General features: G+C 42.4%; 2 protein-coding genes across 5 annotated transcripts in view; both read left to right on the forward strand.

Moving 5' to 3' along the window:
- Positions 1-13,393, forward strand: part of Mhcl (Myosin heavy chain-like) — a 62,137-nt gene that overhangs the window by 26,426 nt on the left and 22,318 nt on the right. For all 4 annotated transcript variants that reach the window (XM_066737977.1, XM_066737980.1, XM_066737978.1 and 1 more), the window contains 11 exons: positions 3,249-3,437; positions 3,659-3,835; positions 4,089-4,289; positions 4,364-4,516; positions 4,605-5,188; positions 5,273-5,455; positions 5,542-5,804; positions 5,884-6,046; positions 6,130-6,304; positions 6,693-6,851; positions 6,936-7,151. In XM_066737977.1, coding sequence (XP_066594074.1) covers positions 3,249-3,437; positions 3,659-3,835; positions 4,089-4,289; positions 4,364-4,516; positions 4,605-5,188; positions 5,273-5,455; positions 5,542-5,804; positions 5,884-6,046; positions 6,130-6,304; positions 6,693-6,851; positions 6,936-7,151 — 2,463 coding nt within the window. The remainder of the gene's footprint in view (positions 1-3,248; positions 3,438-3,658; positions 3,836-4,088; positions 4,290-4,363; positions 4,517-4,604; positions 5,189-5,272; positions 5,456-5,541; positions 5,805-5,883; positions 6,047-6,129; positions 6,305-6,692; positions 6,852-6,935; positions 7,152-13,393) is intronic.
- Positions 9,337-11,755, forward strand: LOC136779983 (cytochrome P450 6j1-like). The gene has a single exon (XM_066737986.1). It carries the CDS (start codon positions 9,428-9,430, stop codon positions 10,958-10,960), a length of 1,533 nt encoding a protein of 510 aa, XP_066594083.1. The 5' UTR covers positions 9,337-9,427; the 3' UTR covers positions 10,961-11,755.

Below are 13,393 nucleotides of genomic sequence, written 5' to 3' on the forward strand. Positions count from 1 at the left end.
CTTGCAATTTTCGTTGTTTAGTTATGAGAGATGAATTTAACGTATCATCAATGGTTGGTTATACTAGTTTATAAAGAAAATGGAGCATGTAATGATCGAAGTGATAATTGGCAATAATTCTTCATTTGATAGTTTATTTAATTTTAAAATCAAATTAATGAAACTTACAGGATATATGAGAATCCTTGAGACTTTTTCCTTTGGAGCTACAGGATCACAATACAAATACAACTCATGCGCTTCCCACTGGTAATATTTACGAGATTTTCAATTATTGTATCGTTTTATAGAAGATATTTAATTATATATTAAGACAAGTGCGATTTGCGGTAAAACGATTAAAGAACAGCGAGGAAAAATCGAGTCACTTTTGTAATCGCGAGTTTTTGTAAAAAACTCGCGATTACAAAGTGACTCGATTTTTCCTCGCTCCCATCGGACGCGCGTACATTCTCATCGCTGTTAATCGTTTTACCGCAAATCATACTTTTCTCAATTAATAATTAAAAAATCTTCTATTAAACAGTATAATATTAAAGTGAAGTATGTGGTGAAATTAAAAGCTTTTATAATCCAAAAAATTCATGTAATAATTGATATACTGGTAAATGTTGCCAGTGGGAAACGCATGTGTAGTGTTCCTGTGCTTGCAGCGGTTAAAGAAAATAGTCTCAAGGACTCTCATATCCTGTAAGTTTCATTTATTTTATTTTAAAGCTGAATAAATTATCAAACTAATGTCTTAATTACAATAATCTCCTACTTTCATTATTCATCAACAAGAAACAAACCAAAGTTTTTTTTACATTCGATTAAAAGTGTAATCAAAAGTTAATGATAGAATGATCGAAGAGATAAATGACAAGTTCATTTATCAACTATTTCATTCTGTATTTTTCGTTGTCGAAAGAGAAGAGGTCAATTGAACGTTTTATTGCTACTCGATTAAAAGTGTAAAACAAAAATTGGAGGGTGGAATAATTAACAGGTTAAATACCAATCAACTTTAATGTCTTAATTACACAATCATTCTCCAGTTTTTCATTATTCAGCAACGAGAAAGAAACGAAAATTTAATTTATTACGCTCGATTAAAAGTTTCAGTCAAAAATAGAGAAGTGATTGAAAGGATAAATAAATGTCGATTAAACGGCTAACGATACGTATCATTGAAATATCAATACTGTTATCATAAGCAGTCACGCGGAGTGCTTATTATATTATTCTGCGCGGTTCGAGTTACGTACTTGACTTAACGCGCAGGAAACGAGCATTAAGGCGGCAATTAGTCGGCAAAATGCCCAATAATAAAGCTGGCAAACGGCTAATAATCCGCCTTTATTTATTTACGCGGCGCATTATCTCTGTAAAAGGAAATAGCTCGGCTCTCCCTGTAAACGGGCAAGGTGCTCGGTCAGATCGCGTACTTACGTAATTACACGCACCATTAACTCCTCCCTTATCCCATGATTCCTCCATCGGTCGAGCAGCACCAACAATACTCCAACGATTTTAAAATCACGTTGGCGCGTGGATCAAACGAATTTAATTGTTTTCGAGTGAAAAATATTCATTTCTATATTATGCAAATTAATTACGAGAATTAATTAAATTTTTGGCCAATTTTCGCAAATATTCGTGCTTTTCCATTACTCGATCAGAAGCAGTAATATTCTAGCAAGTATAACATTGCTTAGGCGTTGAACAAAGGAACTTCGTTGTTTTAAAAAGTAAAAAATTAATTTCTATATTAAGCTAATTAATGACGATAATTAATCAAGTTTCCGACCAACTTTCCCTGAGATTCGTGTTCCTCCATCACTCGACCAGCAGCAACAATACTTCAGCAGCTATAAAATCGCTTAGGCGTTGATCAAACGAATTTATTTGTTCTCGAAAATAAAAAATTAATTTCTCTTCTAAGCTAATTAATGACGATAATTAATTACATATCTGTCCAACTTTCGCTAAGATTCGTGTTCCTCCATCACTCGATCACAAGCAACGCTACTCCGCGCAGCAGCCATAAAATCGCGTTGGCGTGTCGATCAAACGAATTCAATTGTTCACCGAAGCAAAAAATTCATTTCTACATTATGGACAATAATTAATTTTCTTGAAGCAGAGAAGAAATCGTGCAAGAAGGACGGATGATAATTAAACGTAGGTATATATGTATAGTCGCCTGGCGATAATTAGCTAAATTTCTGGCCAACTTTCGCAAGGAATCGTGGTGGTGCAATCATCTTCCTCGGGGCTTATTATGGTTGCGCGCGAGATAAACGACACTTGGCGTGTACGAGCGGTGTTAATGGCTTTCCCGGTAACATTCCATCGATTAGATCCTTAAAGCAGCAATCGATTATTGCAGGTTTGGTAGATTTCGATCGGCGCTTGGAGCGTTCATTGTGGGAGAGTCCGATTCGATCCGATCCGTTGCCACGGCTCGGTTGCGCAATTCGATTCAACTGACTCGTGTTTGCTTAATTTACGATATGCCGAGGACTACCGGTGGCTACTAATAAGAAGCAATGGATGTCGTGTTATCGAGTAACGTTAAAGCATTAGTGACGGAACCGTGAGTTTATTCCTACGTGGGGGGAATTATGTATAGATAAATAGATAAAGAGAGATCGAATAAGAGGGGGGGGGGGGGGGGGAGATCTTAAGATTGTTGTTACTGTTGTTAGCATTGTTGCTGCCACTACCGTTTTTGCTGTTGTTACAGGCTTACCATATAATAATTATCATAAAACTTTGTATCTCGTTTCACCGACGACTGCCACCGATGTGTAGCAACGCATCGGTGTGGGCGGCAGAGAGAATGTCTTTGATATAATGCTTTCAAGGCTCTCTCTCTCTCTCTCTCTCTCTCTCTCTCCCCCCCCCCCCCCTCTCCCTCTCCCTCTCTCGCTTTGTCCCACTGAGAGATCGCGTAAGCCGAAGAAATGAGGGAAGACGCCATTTCGCAATCATCCTCAAGATCAACTCAATCGTATCCTGTCCCCTCACGCTCGTAAAGCACTCACCGAAATTTCACCTCCGTTGAAATTATTCACATTCGTCGACTCTTCTCACAATATTTCATTTCGTTCCTCGGATTCGAGTAGCCGCTAATTGTCTTGTCTGGTTTCTTAAAATTTATTACCCACTTTGAGTTGAGATCCGTCCAGTGGCCTTTAATCGAGTACTTTCTTGGCGATTTCGGAAATTCGCTCATACCGACGCTCTCTTCTCTCCTTTTCCAGGCAAAATCGGAAGAACACTTGGCGCAGGAGAAAGAATGGCTGTCCTCGGAGAGAGTTTGGTTGCTGCACCGAGGTGGATTTACACCGGCCACGAGATGCGGACCAGCGGATCCGGAAAGTGGGAAGTTGAGGATTCGACTGATCGGTACTGGGGAGGAGCTTTTGGTCGACGAGGAGGACGTAGAAAAGGTTCTTTTCTTCTTTTCTTATTTTTCCGTCGAGTCGTTCTTTCTTGTTTCTCGTTATTCCAAACGCGTTTGATTGTATTTATACACTCGGGTCTCCTTCAAATCGGCGATGAGCCTGAAATAAAGATTAGACAAAAGGAGCGATAGAATATATAAATGATCGTACGCCGCCGGTAGATTTATTTATAGCGATAGCGCTAAAGGCCTGCTTGTTTTCTTTAGGCAAACCCCCCACAATTCGATAAGGCAGAGGAGCTATCCCAGCTACGATTCCTCAATGAGTCTTCTGTTCTGCACACACTGAGACAACGCTACGCCAGCAATTTGATCCACACGTACGCAGGGGACAGCATGGTCGTTATCAACCCGGTGGCGCCCTTGGCTATTTATTCCGAGAAGGCAAGTCTCCAGCACGTGCTAATCTTTCAACGTCACGAGAATAGCAATTAAACCATCCAGTCTCTAAAATCTTCCGACGATTTTACGAGGCACTGTGTCCTTCCTAATGAGATCCACTCTTTTCGAGTGCTAGAAATGTTTTTCTTTTTTTAATGGCTGTAATAAAGAATTGCTCGGGGTATATATATATATATATTGTCAGCACTCGAAGCATTGTCTTCTGGAGATAAATAAAATTTGATGCTCTTTTTAGGTGGCGCACATGTTCCGAGGATGCAAAAGCGAAGATATGCCTCCACATATTTATGCGATGGCACAGTCGGCTTACCGAGGAATGTTGGCGACCAGACGAGATCATTCCTTGGTTTTCCTAGGCCGTAGTGGCTCTGGAAAAACCACGAATTTCAAACATGCACTGCACTACCTCGTTTTAGCCGCTGGCACGGTCAACAAGGTGACGATTCTTTTCTCTAGATGAAATATTGTTATTGATGATGGATATTTTGTTATTTACCTTTTACATTGCAGATTTTGACAATAGAGAAATTAAACGCTTTGTTCACGGTTCTGGAGGCATTTGGTAACAGTAGGACTCATATGAACTCGAATGCAACAAGGTTTACACAGTTGTTCAGTTTGGACTTTGACCAAAGTGGGCTGATCGCCTCAGCATCGTTGCAGGTAACATTTTGAATTCTTAGTTGATTTGTAAATTAGAGAAATTAATTGACGAATGATGGAGAGTAATGGTATTGTTGTTCTCGTACAGGTACTGCTTTTGGAAAAATCAAGGATTGGGCGAAGGACCAACGGGGACCCCACTTTTCATGCCGTTTATCGTCTGCTGGCAGGCGCTGAGGGCGCTTTGAGAAAGGAGTTGCATTTAACTAATCTAGTCGCGGAGAACAATCCATTTGTTACGCCTCTTCAAAAGCACGAGGACAAACAACGCGCCATGGTCGAGTTCAACAGGATCGTGGCTGCCTTGAGAATCCTTGGTGTCAGCGAGACCGAAGAAAAAGTCATTTGGTTGGTGCTTGCAGGAATTTACCATTTAAGTTGCGCCGGTGCTGTAAAAGCTGGCACCAGCTCGCAGAGCCGTTGGCAGTTTGCTCGAGTGGAGTGTGCCGAAAAAGCTGCCAATTTGTTGGGGACCACTGTGGAAGAATTAAGCAGGATTGTGTTTTCACAAACGAGTGGTGGAGCTGGTACTCCAAGCACACCGAGACCAGCTCTTCGCACCCCGAGTCCAACGGACCAATCTAAAGACGTCACTGGTTTAGACGCACTTGAGGGTCTTCTCGTTGGACTTTACTCAGAAATGTTCCACTGCGTTGCTGCTCTCGTTAATAGGTTAACTTTTTTCTTGCATTTTTTTTTTAGTTTAAAAATATACAGTTTTTAGCCATTGTCCAACACACCGATATATAATTTCAGATCAATATCCTCTTCGGTGCACACTGTATCTTCGCTATTATTGTGCGATTCTCCTGGCTTCCAGAATCCAGCGTCATGCGGTAGACAAACTGGAGCCTGTTTCGAAGATCTATGTCATAATTATTTGCAAGAGCGTTTGCAATTATTATTTTATCATACAGCTTTGGTGGTACCTAAAGATAGGTGTGTTTGCGTTATTGATTTGATTGGAATAGGTTTGTTAAGAAAATTACCGTTCCCACATTTTAATTGAAATATTTGTATGCCAGATACGTTCAAGAAGGAATAGACGTGGATTACGAGGATGACTACGACGAAGATGGCATTGGTTCTCCACAAGCTTTGATATCTCTCATGAATCGAGGTTCTTCCCAAAGTGCCACGATGCTAAGAACGAGTCAAAGTGACCTAAGTGGTTCACGGCAACTGGAAAGGAAAGGTTTATTGTGGATTTTGGACGAGGAAGCCGTATGCCCAGGAGGCAGCGACGAGAGTTTTCTGGATAGATTATTCTCTATGTATGGAGATAGAGGTAACTTCAATATCGAACAATTACTAATTCTTAAAATATTGAAAAATTTATGTATACATCATTTTTTCTCACGGTTTAGATCATCAGTTGTTGTTGAGGAAAGCACCGGGTAACAATCAGTTTGTGCTACAACATCTTCTAGGAACCAATCCCGTTTTGTACACTGCCACTGGTTGGTTGAAAGCCACCAGAGAGAATCCAGTTTCTAAAAGTGCAATCTCCATTCTTCAGGAAAGCATGAGGTACCAGTCGCGATTTAGATTTCACTCTAATATGTCAATTTCTCCGTATAAACTCACATTACAATTCTCGATTAATTCCGTAGAGAGGACATTGGCAAACTATTCGTAAGTGCTCGAGGAGCTGGAGTTACCGGTGCATTGTGTGGCGCCGTCTCTGGATTAGAGGGTTCCCAATCTTTAAGAAGAGCATCCAGTATTCGCAGAACTTGTACAGCCGTCAAGAGGAAAAATGTGTGCTTGCAAGTGAAGTTCACTGTTGTGAGTAACGCTCTATTTTGCTACTGCTCTTATCGGGCGCAAAGACTGAGATAAGGGTGTGCAAACATCTAAAAGCACAATTAAACTCGAAGATTATGGTGCTATCGAACATTTTTTTCTACTACTTATCTGACGCCTTGTGATTGATATATTAACCTTCAATGTCGAACAATTGATTGGCCACAAGCATACCAACCTATAACGCAAGATCTCACACGAGAGTCGAAAATGTTCCTCGAACTGTGCTCGACGTTGCTCTGGTGTAATCTCGTTTTATTTATAGTTCTCTTGCTCCACGCTTGTCTCAACGTAATACTTATTAGAACATTGTAGAATAACGAAGAACACTGTTACAATAGTATTGTAAAAATGATTTTATCGTTTGCAGGACGGTCTGGTTGAAACTCTACGCAGGACAAGAGTGAAATTCGTTCATTGCATGCTGCCACAGCACAATGCGGGTTGTACCGAGAATAAGAGTATATTGTCCGTGAAGTCAAACCAAAGTGAAGATAGCGTGATTAATGTTCCACTGTTGCGGTCTCAGGTATTAAAATTAGTATCAACCACTCCAATCATCCTCCTCCTCGATATACCTCAAAACACTCGATTAAAACTAATTTCTCTACAGATACGTGGTAGCCAAATAATAGACGCAATACGCCTGCACAAAGTGGGTTTTCCAAAGCACATGGCTCTCGGCGAGTTCAGACGGCGTTTCAGTCTACTGTCGAGCGACGCGAATGCGCGTCCCGGAAGTCCGGTGGGGGACGAGCGTCGCGCAGTCGAAGATATGCTGTTGACAGTTGACCTCGATCCAGCGAGCTACCGTGTAGGCCAAAGTCAGGTGAGTCGTCGTGCGACTCTTCTAGCCTCGATTAGCCCAAATTTTCCCACATAAATCAAAAGAAACGCTCGTTTCCCCAACGAAACAACGACAAGATCAATGGTTCCTTTTTCCACTACGAAAATAGCCATGATCCTGTTACAGTGGAAGAAACGGGAGGGTTTTAATTTGCGCAAAATTCTTCTTGTTTCTTCTCTGGTGCAATAACGCGCCAGCGAGCAAGTGTGGAGCTTCGTTTTACATTGTGAGGCACGTTCGATGCCGTATAAGTCTCGAAAAGGGTTTCGGTTTATTATCGCAGGCAAAGAAAGTATGACTGCTGCTGCACGTATACAGTGCGTACAGTTGTCGTACAGTAATTGATTTACAACGGTAAGCGGCAGGCCGGCTGAATAGCGCGGCTGTTACAAGCTCGTTGAACAATTAATGCCTGTATATACTTTCGCTGGGGACGAGGAGAGCGTCGATGGATTTGACCGACCGAGAGTTTTTCGAGTGGAGAAAATGCCATCGGTGGCCAACGTTGTGCAAATCATCGCGCGAGACATTTCCGCGTGGCAGCGATCGCTGTGAAAATGATTGAGTGGCCGCAGGTGCATCGGCAGTCGGCTCTCTAAACTCGGCGGATACGTGCGAGGAGCGAGGAGGGGGTGGAGGTGAGGGGGGATGAGGCGAGCAAAAAAAGGACGGAAATGTGCGGAGGAGGTGGGGAGGAGGGAGAGGGAGGAAGGGAAGCAATAAAAAGGAGGAAGAGAGCGAGAGAAAGCAACAACAATACAAAAGAGAGGAGAAGAGAAAGAGCTCTGGTCAAAGGGGTCAATCGCGCATCGACCTTTCCGGAGTTTCGCCTATGGAAATGCGATAAAACCATGCTAAAATACTTTCCATCCGAGAAGATCCTCGCATTCTTTCGTCAAACCGCGACAAATTTTAATTCATTAGCTTTCCCCTGCTGGATATTTGCACCTAGTAATAGCAAAACTACACGCACTCTCTTTCCTCTCCGTGTGCCTCCGACAAATCTATTATGATATGGTAAAACAGCGCTAAAACATTTTCCATACATATGCAAATCCTGCGCTGCGCGCGTGTTTGACTTGCTTTTACGATTCTACGAATATCCAAGGAGTACTCGTTCCTCGAGCTAACTGAATTTCCACAGTTTATCCAACTCTTTCCAAGAATGGAATTCTCGCGAGTATCGTTTTCGTGCCGAGAGGAAAGAATTAGGCTTTTATGCTGTAATTAAAGTTTTTATTCGCCCGTAGACTCTGCGTGAAATGGGATATATGATTGAAGTTGGGAGGAGGGGGGTTGCTGGCACTCGGGGTTTTGCCGGCTATGTTTCTCCAAGGATAATGCGAGGAGGAGGAATTATGATAGTATGGGGGGAAAGCACCGATCGAATGGATCGGAGGAGAACCGGATTGGAGGTTTCGCCGGTGCATTTCACCGGTCCCGCCGCCGCAGTCTCCGGCGTTGATTACGCTTGGCACGTAAAGCAGCTTTGCCCGTAAAGGAGCTTTCACCTTGCAAGCGTGCAGCTTCTTCCGATGCGAGAGTTTAACTTGGCCTGTTGGACCCATAGTGTGCCCGAAAGGTGGCCTTTATGCAAATTCTTCTCGCATCGATTACGACGGTAACCCAATTGCCCCCCCCCCCCCTCTCCCCTCCCCAACCTCTCCCATTTACACGTCTCCCTCTTCTTCTGCTTCCGCACCTCGTGCTCCTCTTACTCGTTCGCTCGCTTGCTCCGACTCTTCTTAACCACGACCTGGCCGAGATTTCTTTTCTCCCCTCGGTATGGAGTCCTGTGTTATATATATGTACCTATTTACAATTCCAACCAAGAGCACTCCTATCGCTCCGGTTGAACCTTTCTGATCTATAGTCCTGCAACCACTTTATCGTAAATTATCTTCACGTAATATATTCTATTTTATATATCACTATTATTATACACTACTGAGTTTTTATTTACAGAAAATGATAGATGAAATATTTTTCATGTGACTCACATCTATATTTAAATCACAGTCTGTGCTATTTATCGTTGATACATGCATGACGAATCGTATAGAAGGATGATATCGAGGCTGGTGCGCCCAGCTAGTGGAGACCGTGTGTGTGTAAAGTTTCCACAGACACTGTCTCAATTAGCGAGGTCAAGTTTTATTATGGAATAGATACGACGCAGTAAGTCCAGTCGGCGGAGCAGTAGCGCATCGTGCATCACGGAACAAACAGCAGATTTTTCCGAAGCACGAATTAGAAACATGGACGCAGCAACGATCTTAGCAGCGATCCTGGGTGGATTCGTATTGTTGATTCTATACTTTCTATTGGCTCATCAGAATGCGAAAAATTACTGGAAGAAACGTGGAATCCCTCAAGTGCCAGGAAGTCTTCCGGTGGTGGGGAACACCTTACCTTTGCTGACCCAAACGCACAATTTGATCACTCTGATGGAGGAATTGTACAATATGAACAAAGATTCGTCCATGGTGGGATACTTACACATGTTCAGGCCAGCTTTATTAGTGCGCGATCCGGATTTGGTAAAAACCGTCTTGCAGGTGGAGTTTCAGAATTTTAACGAGAACTTTTTGATGCTCAGCCCGGAAAACGACCCGCTCCTCTGCAGAAACCCATTTTTCTCCACTGGACAGTTTTGGATTGCTGGCAGGAAACGACTGACCTACGCATTTTCCAGCATGAGATTGAAAGTACTGGTGGAGAGTATCCGTGTTGTATCCCACAAGCTTGACGCCTACATCGCTAAGCAATTGAGGGGCAAGGATAGCCTCGAGGTGGAGCTGAAGGATCTATTCGCTAGATTCACACTGGAAGCTGTGGCGAACGCTGGTTTCGGTATGGAGGGCTTCAGCTTCGACGATGAGAAGCATCCTGGGTCCTTGAAAGAAATGGCAGCGAAAGTCTTGCAGCCAAACACTATAGACAATATCAAATTTGTCTTGATACTGTCAACACCTACTCTTAGCAAGCTTCTACGTTTGAGCTTCCTGTCTGCGGAGATAGATCGCTACTTCCGGTCGCTGGTAAAAGAGATCATCAGAGTGAGGAAAGAGGAGACCGTGCCTAGGAACGATTTCTTCCAATTGATGTCTGACCTTGAGAAATCTGAGGGGGAGCAGATAGACATTGAGTCGATGACAGCTTATTGCCTGTCCTTTTTGGTGGATGGTTATGAGACTTCGAGTACCACGCTCGCCTACGTTGGATTCGTTCTGGCAAAGTATCCGGATGTACAGGAGAAGGCCAGGGAGGAGGTGAAGTCTGTCCTGGCCAAACACAAGAATACCATCAACTACGATTGCCTCAAAGAGCTCACTTACATGGATCAAGTTATCAGCGAGGCAATGAGGATATATCCAACTGCTGGGGCATTGACGAAAATGTGCACGAAGGAAACCCGACTGACCGGATCCGATGGTTTATCCTGCGTCATCGAGAAGGGTACGCAAGTAATCATTCCTGTGAAAGGACTGCACAACGACCCCAAGTACTGGAAGGACCCGGAAGTCTTTGACCCTGAGAGGTTCAGCAAAGAGAATGCCAAAGATATTCGCAAGTTTACATACACGCCTTTTGGCGAAGGGCCCAGGCAGTGCGTTGGGATGAGAATGGCTCAGATGCAGATGAAGGCAGCGCTCACTGCGGTTCTTGATAAATATTCCTTGGAGCTCTCACCGAGAACTCGATTACCTTTGAAAATGGACCCACAGATAGGTATCATAGGAAACCCACTCGGAGGCGTCTGGGTCTACATGAAACCTCTCTCAGCATGAATTTTGTTTCTTCAAGTTTTTAGTAACCGTTATGACATTCATATTTACTCTCTCTCTCTCTCTTTCCAATCAAATCATTATTGTGTAAACTGGAAAATTATGCTTGTTTGGTCGACGAGAAATTAAGGAATATCGATTGGTCCCACGTTGCTGAAGAGGCCTTCCAGCTGGATGCGATCTTGAGGTACCGATAGTGCATCAGACGGAAGATCGAATCAGAGTTTTGTCTGCTACGAGCCACGCTAGTCGAGAGACTGGGAATTAAATGATTTTGCATTTGGCATAAGCGGGTCACGCGAGGATCGTCCAATCTTCAAATTGGCTACGGATGTGCGAGAACTCTCAGAGCATGAAACTTCGAGACAAGATTGGGTCCGTTGTGTTCGACCGTGGCTGTTGACCCGATGACCCGTCTGTTCATGAAACTTTCCGATTCTTATTTCGCGATAATCGACCGTTACGTTCAATGGCGTCACGCAGATGTGCTGCTGCTCCTGTGTGCACTTTTTCGCAACAAAATTTTCACTCGTCTCCTCTTTCCCTTCTAATGCTTTGCTCCCGGCTATCGGCTCACAGATGCCTCTGCTTGTTTTTCCAATTAGCATCACGATTTTATTTTTCTTTTGTTCTGTTTATACCATAATTTTTTTATCATCTTTTACGACCAATTTTTTACTCTCCTCGACTCGTCGTCATCCTAACGAAGAAAAGTGATCATTTTCAATGCAATTTTAAACTTGGTTATATTATATCTATATCTATATATATATATATATATTAAAATGATACAACAGATTGTTTCTATCCTTCAAGTACCTTGATCAAATTAAATATAAGTATGCTGATTAATCCTCGGTGATATGGAAATGGGGGCAATTTATTTTTGACCCTGAAATTTTATACTCTACACCGTGACTCGACAACTCGTGTGAGAGAGCAATCTCTAATTTCGGTTATATCGCTTGATTTAAATGCATCGTATTCGCGATTACAAATCATTGCAAGTTTTCTCGAGAAAAATGATAGAGTAACGGCGAAATCAATGGGAGCGAATGAGAAACTGATGCAAATCTATACCTTCACCTTGAACTTCAATCTTGTTCGGTGGAAAACTTCCAAGCTCTTCGATTGGTTATTCTCCGATGTTGAAATCTAATAAAGTTATTCCATGCACCGGCACTGGATTATCCTCTCACGGATCAGCTGAATTACTTATCTGGGTTATGAGATACGAAATCTGAGAATTACCTCATAATTATGTACTATGTTCAGACTTTAATAATCGGATTACCCGAGGAGTTTAGTAATTATGACTTTGAAGCGAATGAAAATAAATCACCATTTATTTACCATTACTAAGCAAATATACGATAGGTCACCATGAAATAAAAAGTTTAAAACCGATTGCCATAATTGAAAGTATGAAATTACATCATTTCTGATCGGCTAGATTCTTGCATTAATCGTTATCGTTATTAATTAAAATATTTTTTCTCTTATATTTAAATTCGAGTCAACGAAGACTCTTCATCTTCAAAGTAGGAAGATATTCGTCGAGGATCAAGCTGTGTATTTTCAATGTGATTAATGGATATTCCTCTTGGTTGAGTATTGAAATGGCAAAAATGGCCATTCGTGACCGTGGGTATATATACATTCAGTGAAATTCCGTGATAGGCTGCATCATTCGGTCGCTCTCGCTCTCGAAAGTTGTAGCCCGAAAAGAAATGGTCCCTTTCCGCCCCCCCCCCCTCATCCCCACTCTCTCATCCACACCTTTCGGTTAGTTGTCGCGCCCTCCGCTCCACCGAGCATCTCTTCACGGTTCATTGACTCCTCGAGTAGCAAGTCTCGCCAGCCACGTTTCCTTCTTTTACCTTTACCTTGGCCTTGCAGTGACTCGTTCTGCCTCTCCGGACCTGCCGAAAATCTTTGCCAACTGCTGCTGCTCGGCTCCTACCGGTCCTACCACATTTTGTCCCAATTTATCCAAACTCACGTGTCCCCCCCCCCCCTTCTTCATCTCACGATCAAAACAACTCGTTAAAAACAAGCTTTATACATTCTCGTACTTCCTATTATTTATTAGTTCTCCTTATCAGAATTTTATCAAATGGAGAAAGTAATTATCTCTTTTGTACGAGGAACAATTATATAATTTAGAAGTGATAGGTAGTTTGGAACTTCAATGAAATTTTTTAGGCATTGTTTTCTTTTATGTTGAGGATTTGGTAAAATTGAGTGGAGAACGATACGACTTTTGGAGCCACAGAATCAACGATTGTCGAAGATTAATTGGGGGAATGAAAGCACAGCATCCAGGCTTATTATACTTTGTATCAAAATTTATACAATTTGACGTCTTCTCCCTTCCCCCTCAACACGCGATTAAAATAATACTTTAAAAGATAGCCTTGTATTCTTATATACCTG

The sequence above is a fragment of the Prorops nasuta genome, unplaced genomic scaffold (assembly GCF_024137725.1).
Source record: "Prorops nasuta isolate Cenicafe-Biocafe unplaced genomic scaffold, Cenicafe_Pnas_1.2 PNAS00018, whole genome shotgun sequence".
Lineage (NCBI taxonomy): Eukaryota > Metazoa > Arthropoda > Insecta > Hymenoptera > Bethylidae > Prorops > Prorops nasuta.

Bases quoted from the DNA above. Each gene is read 5' to 3' on its own strand.
- LOC136779983 (XM_066737986.1), top strand. From the start codon at position 9,428: ATGGACGCAGCAACGATCTTAGCAGCGATCCTGGGTGGATTCGTATTG.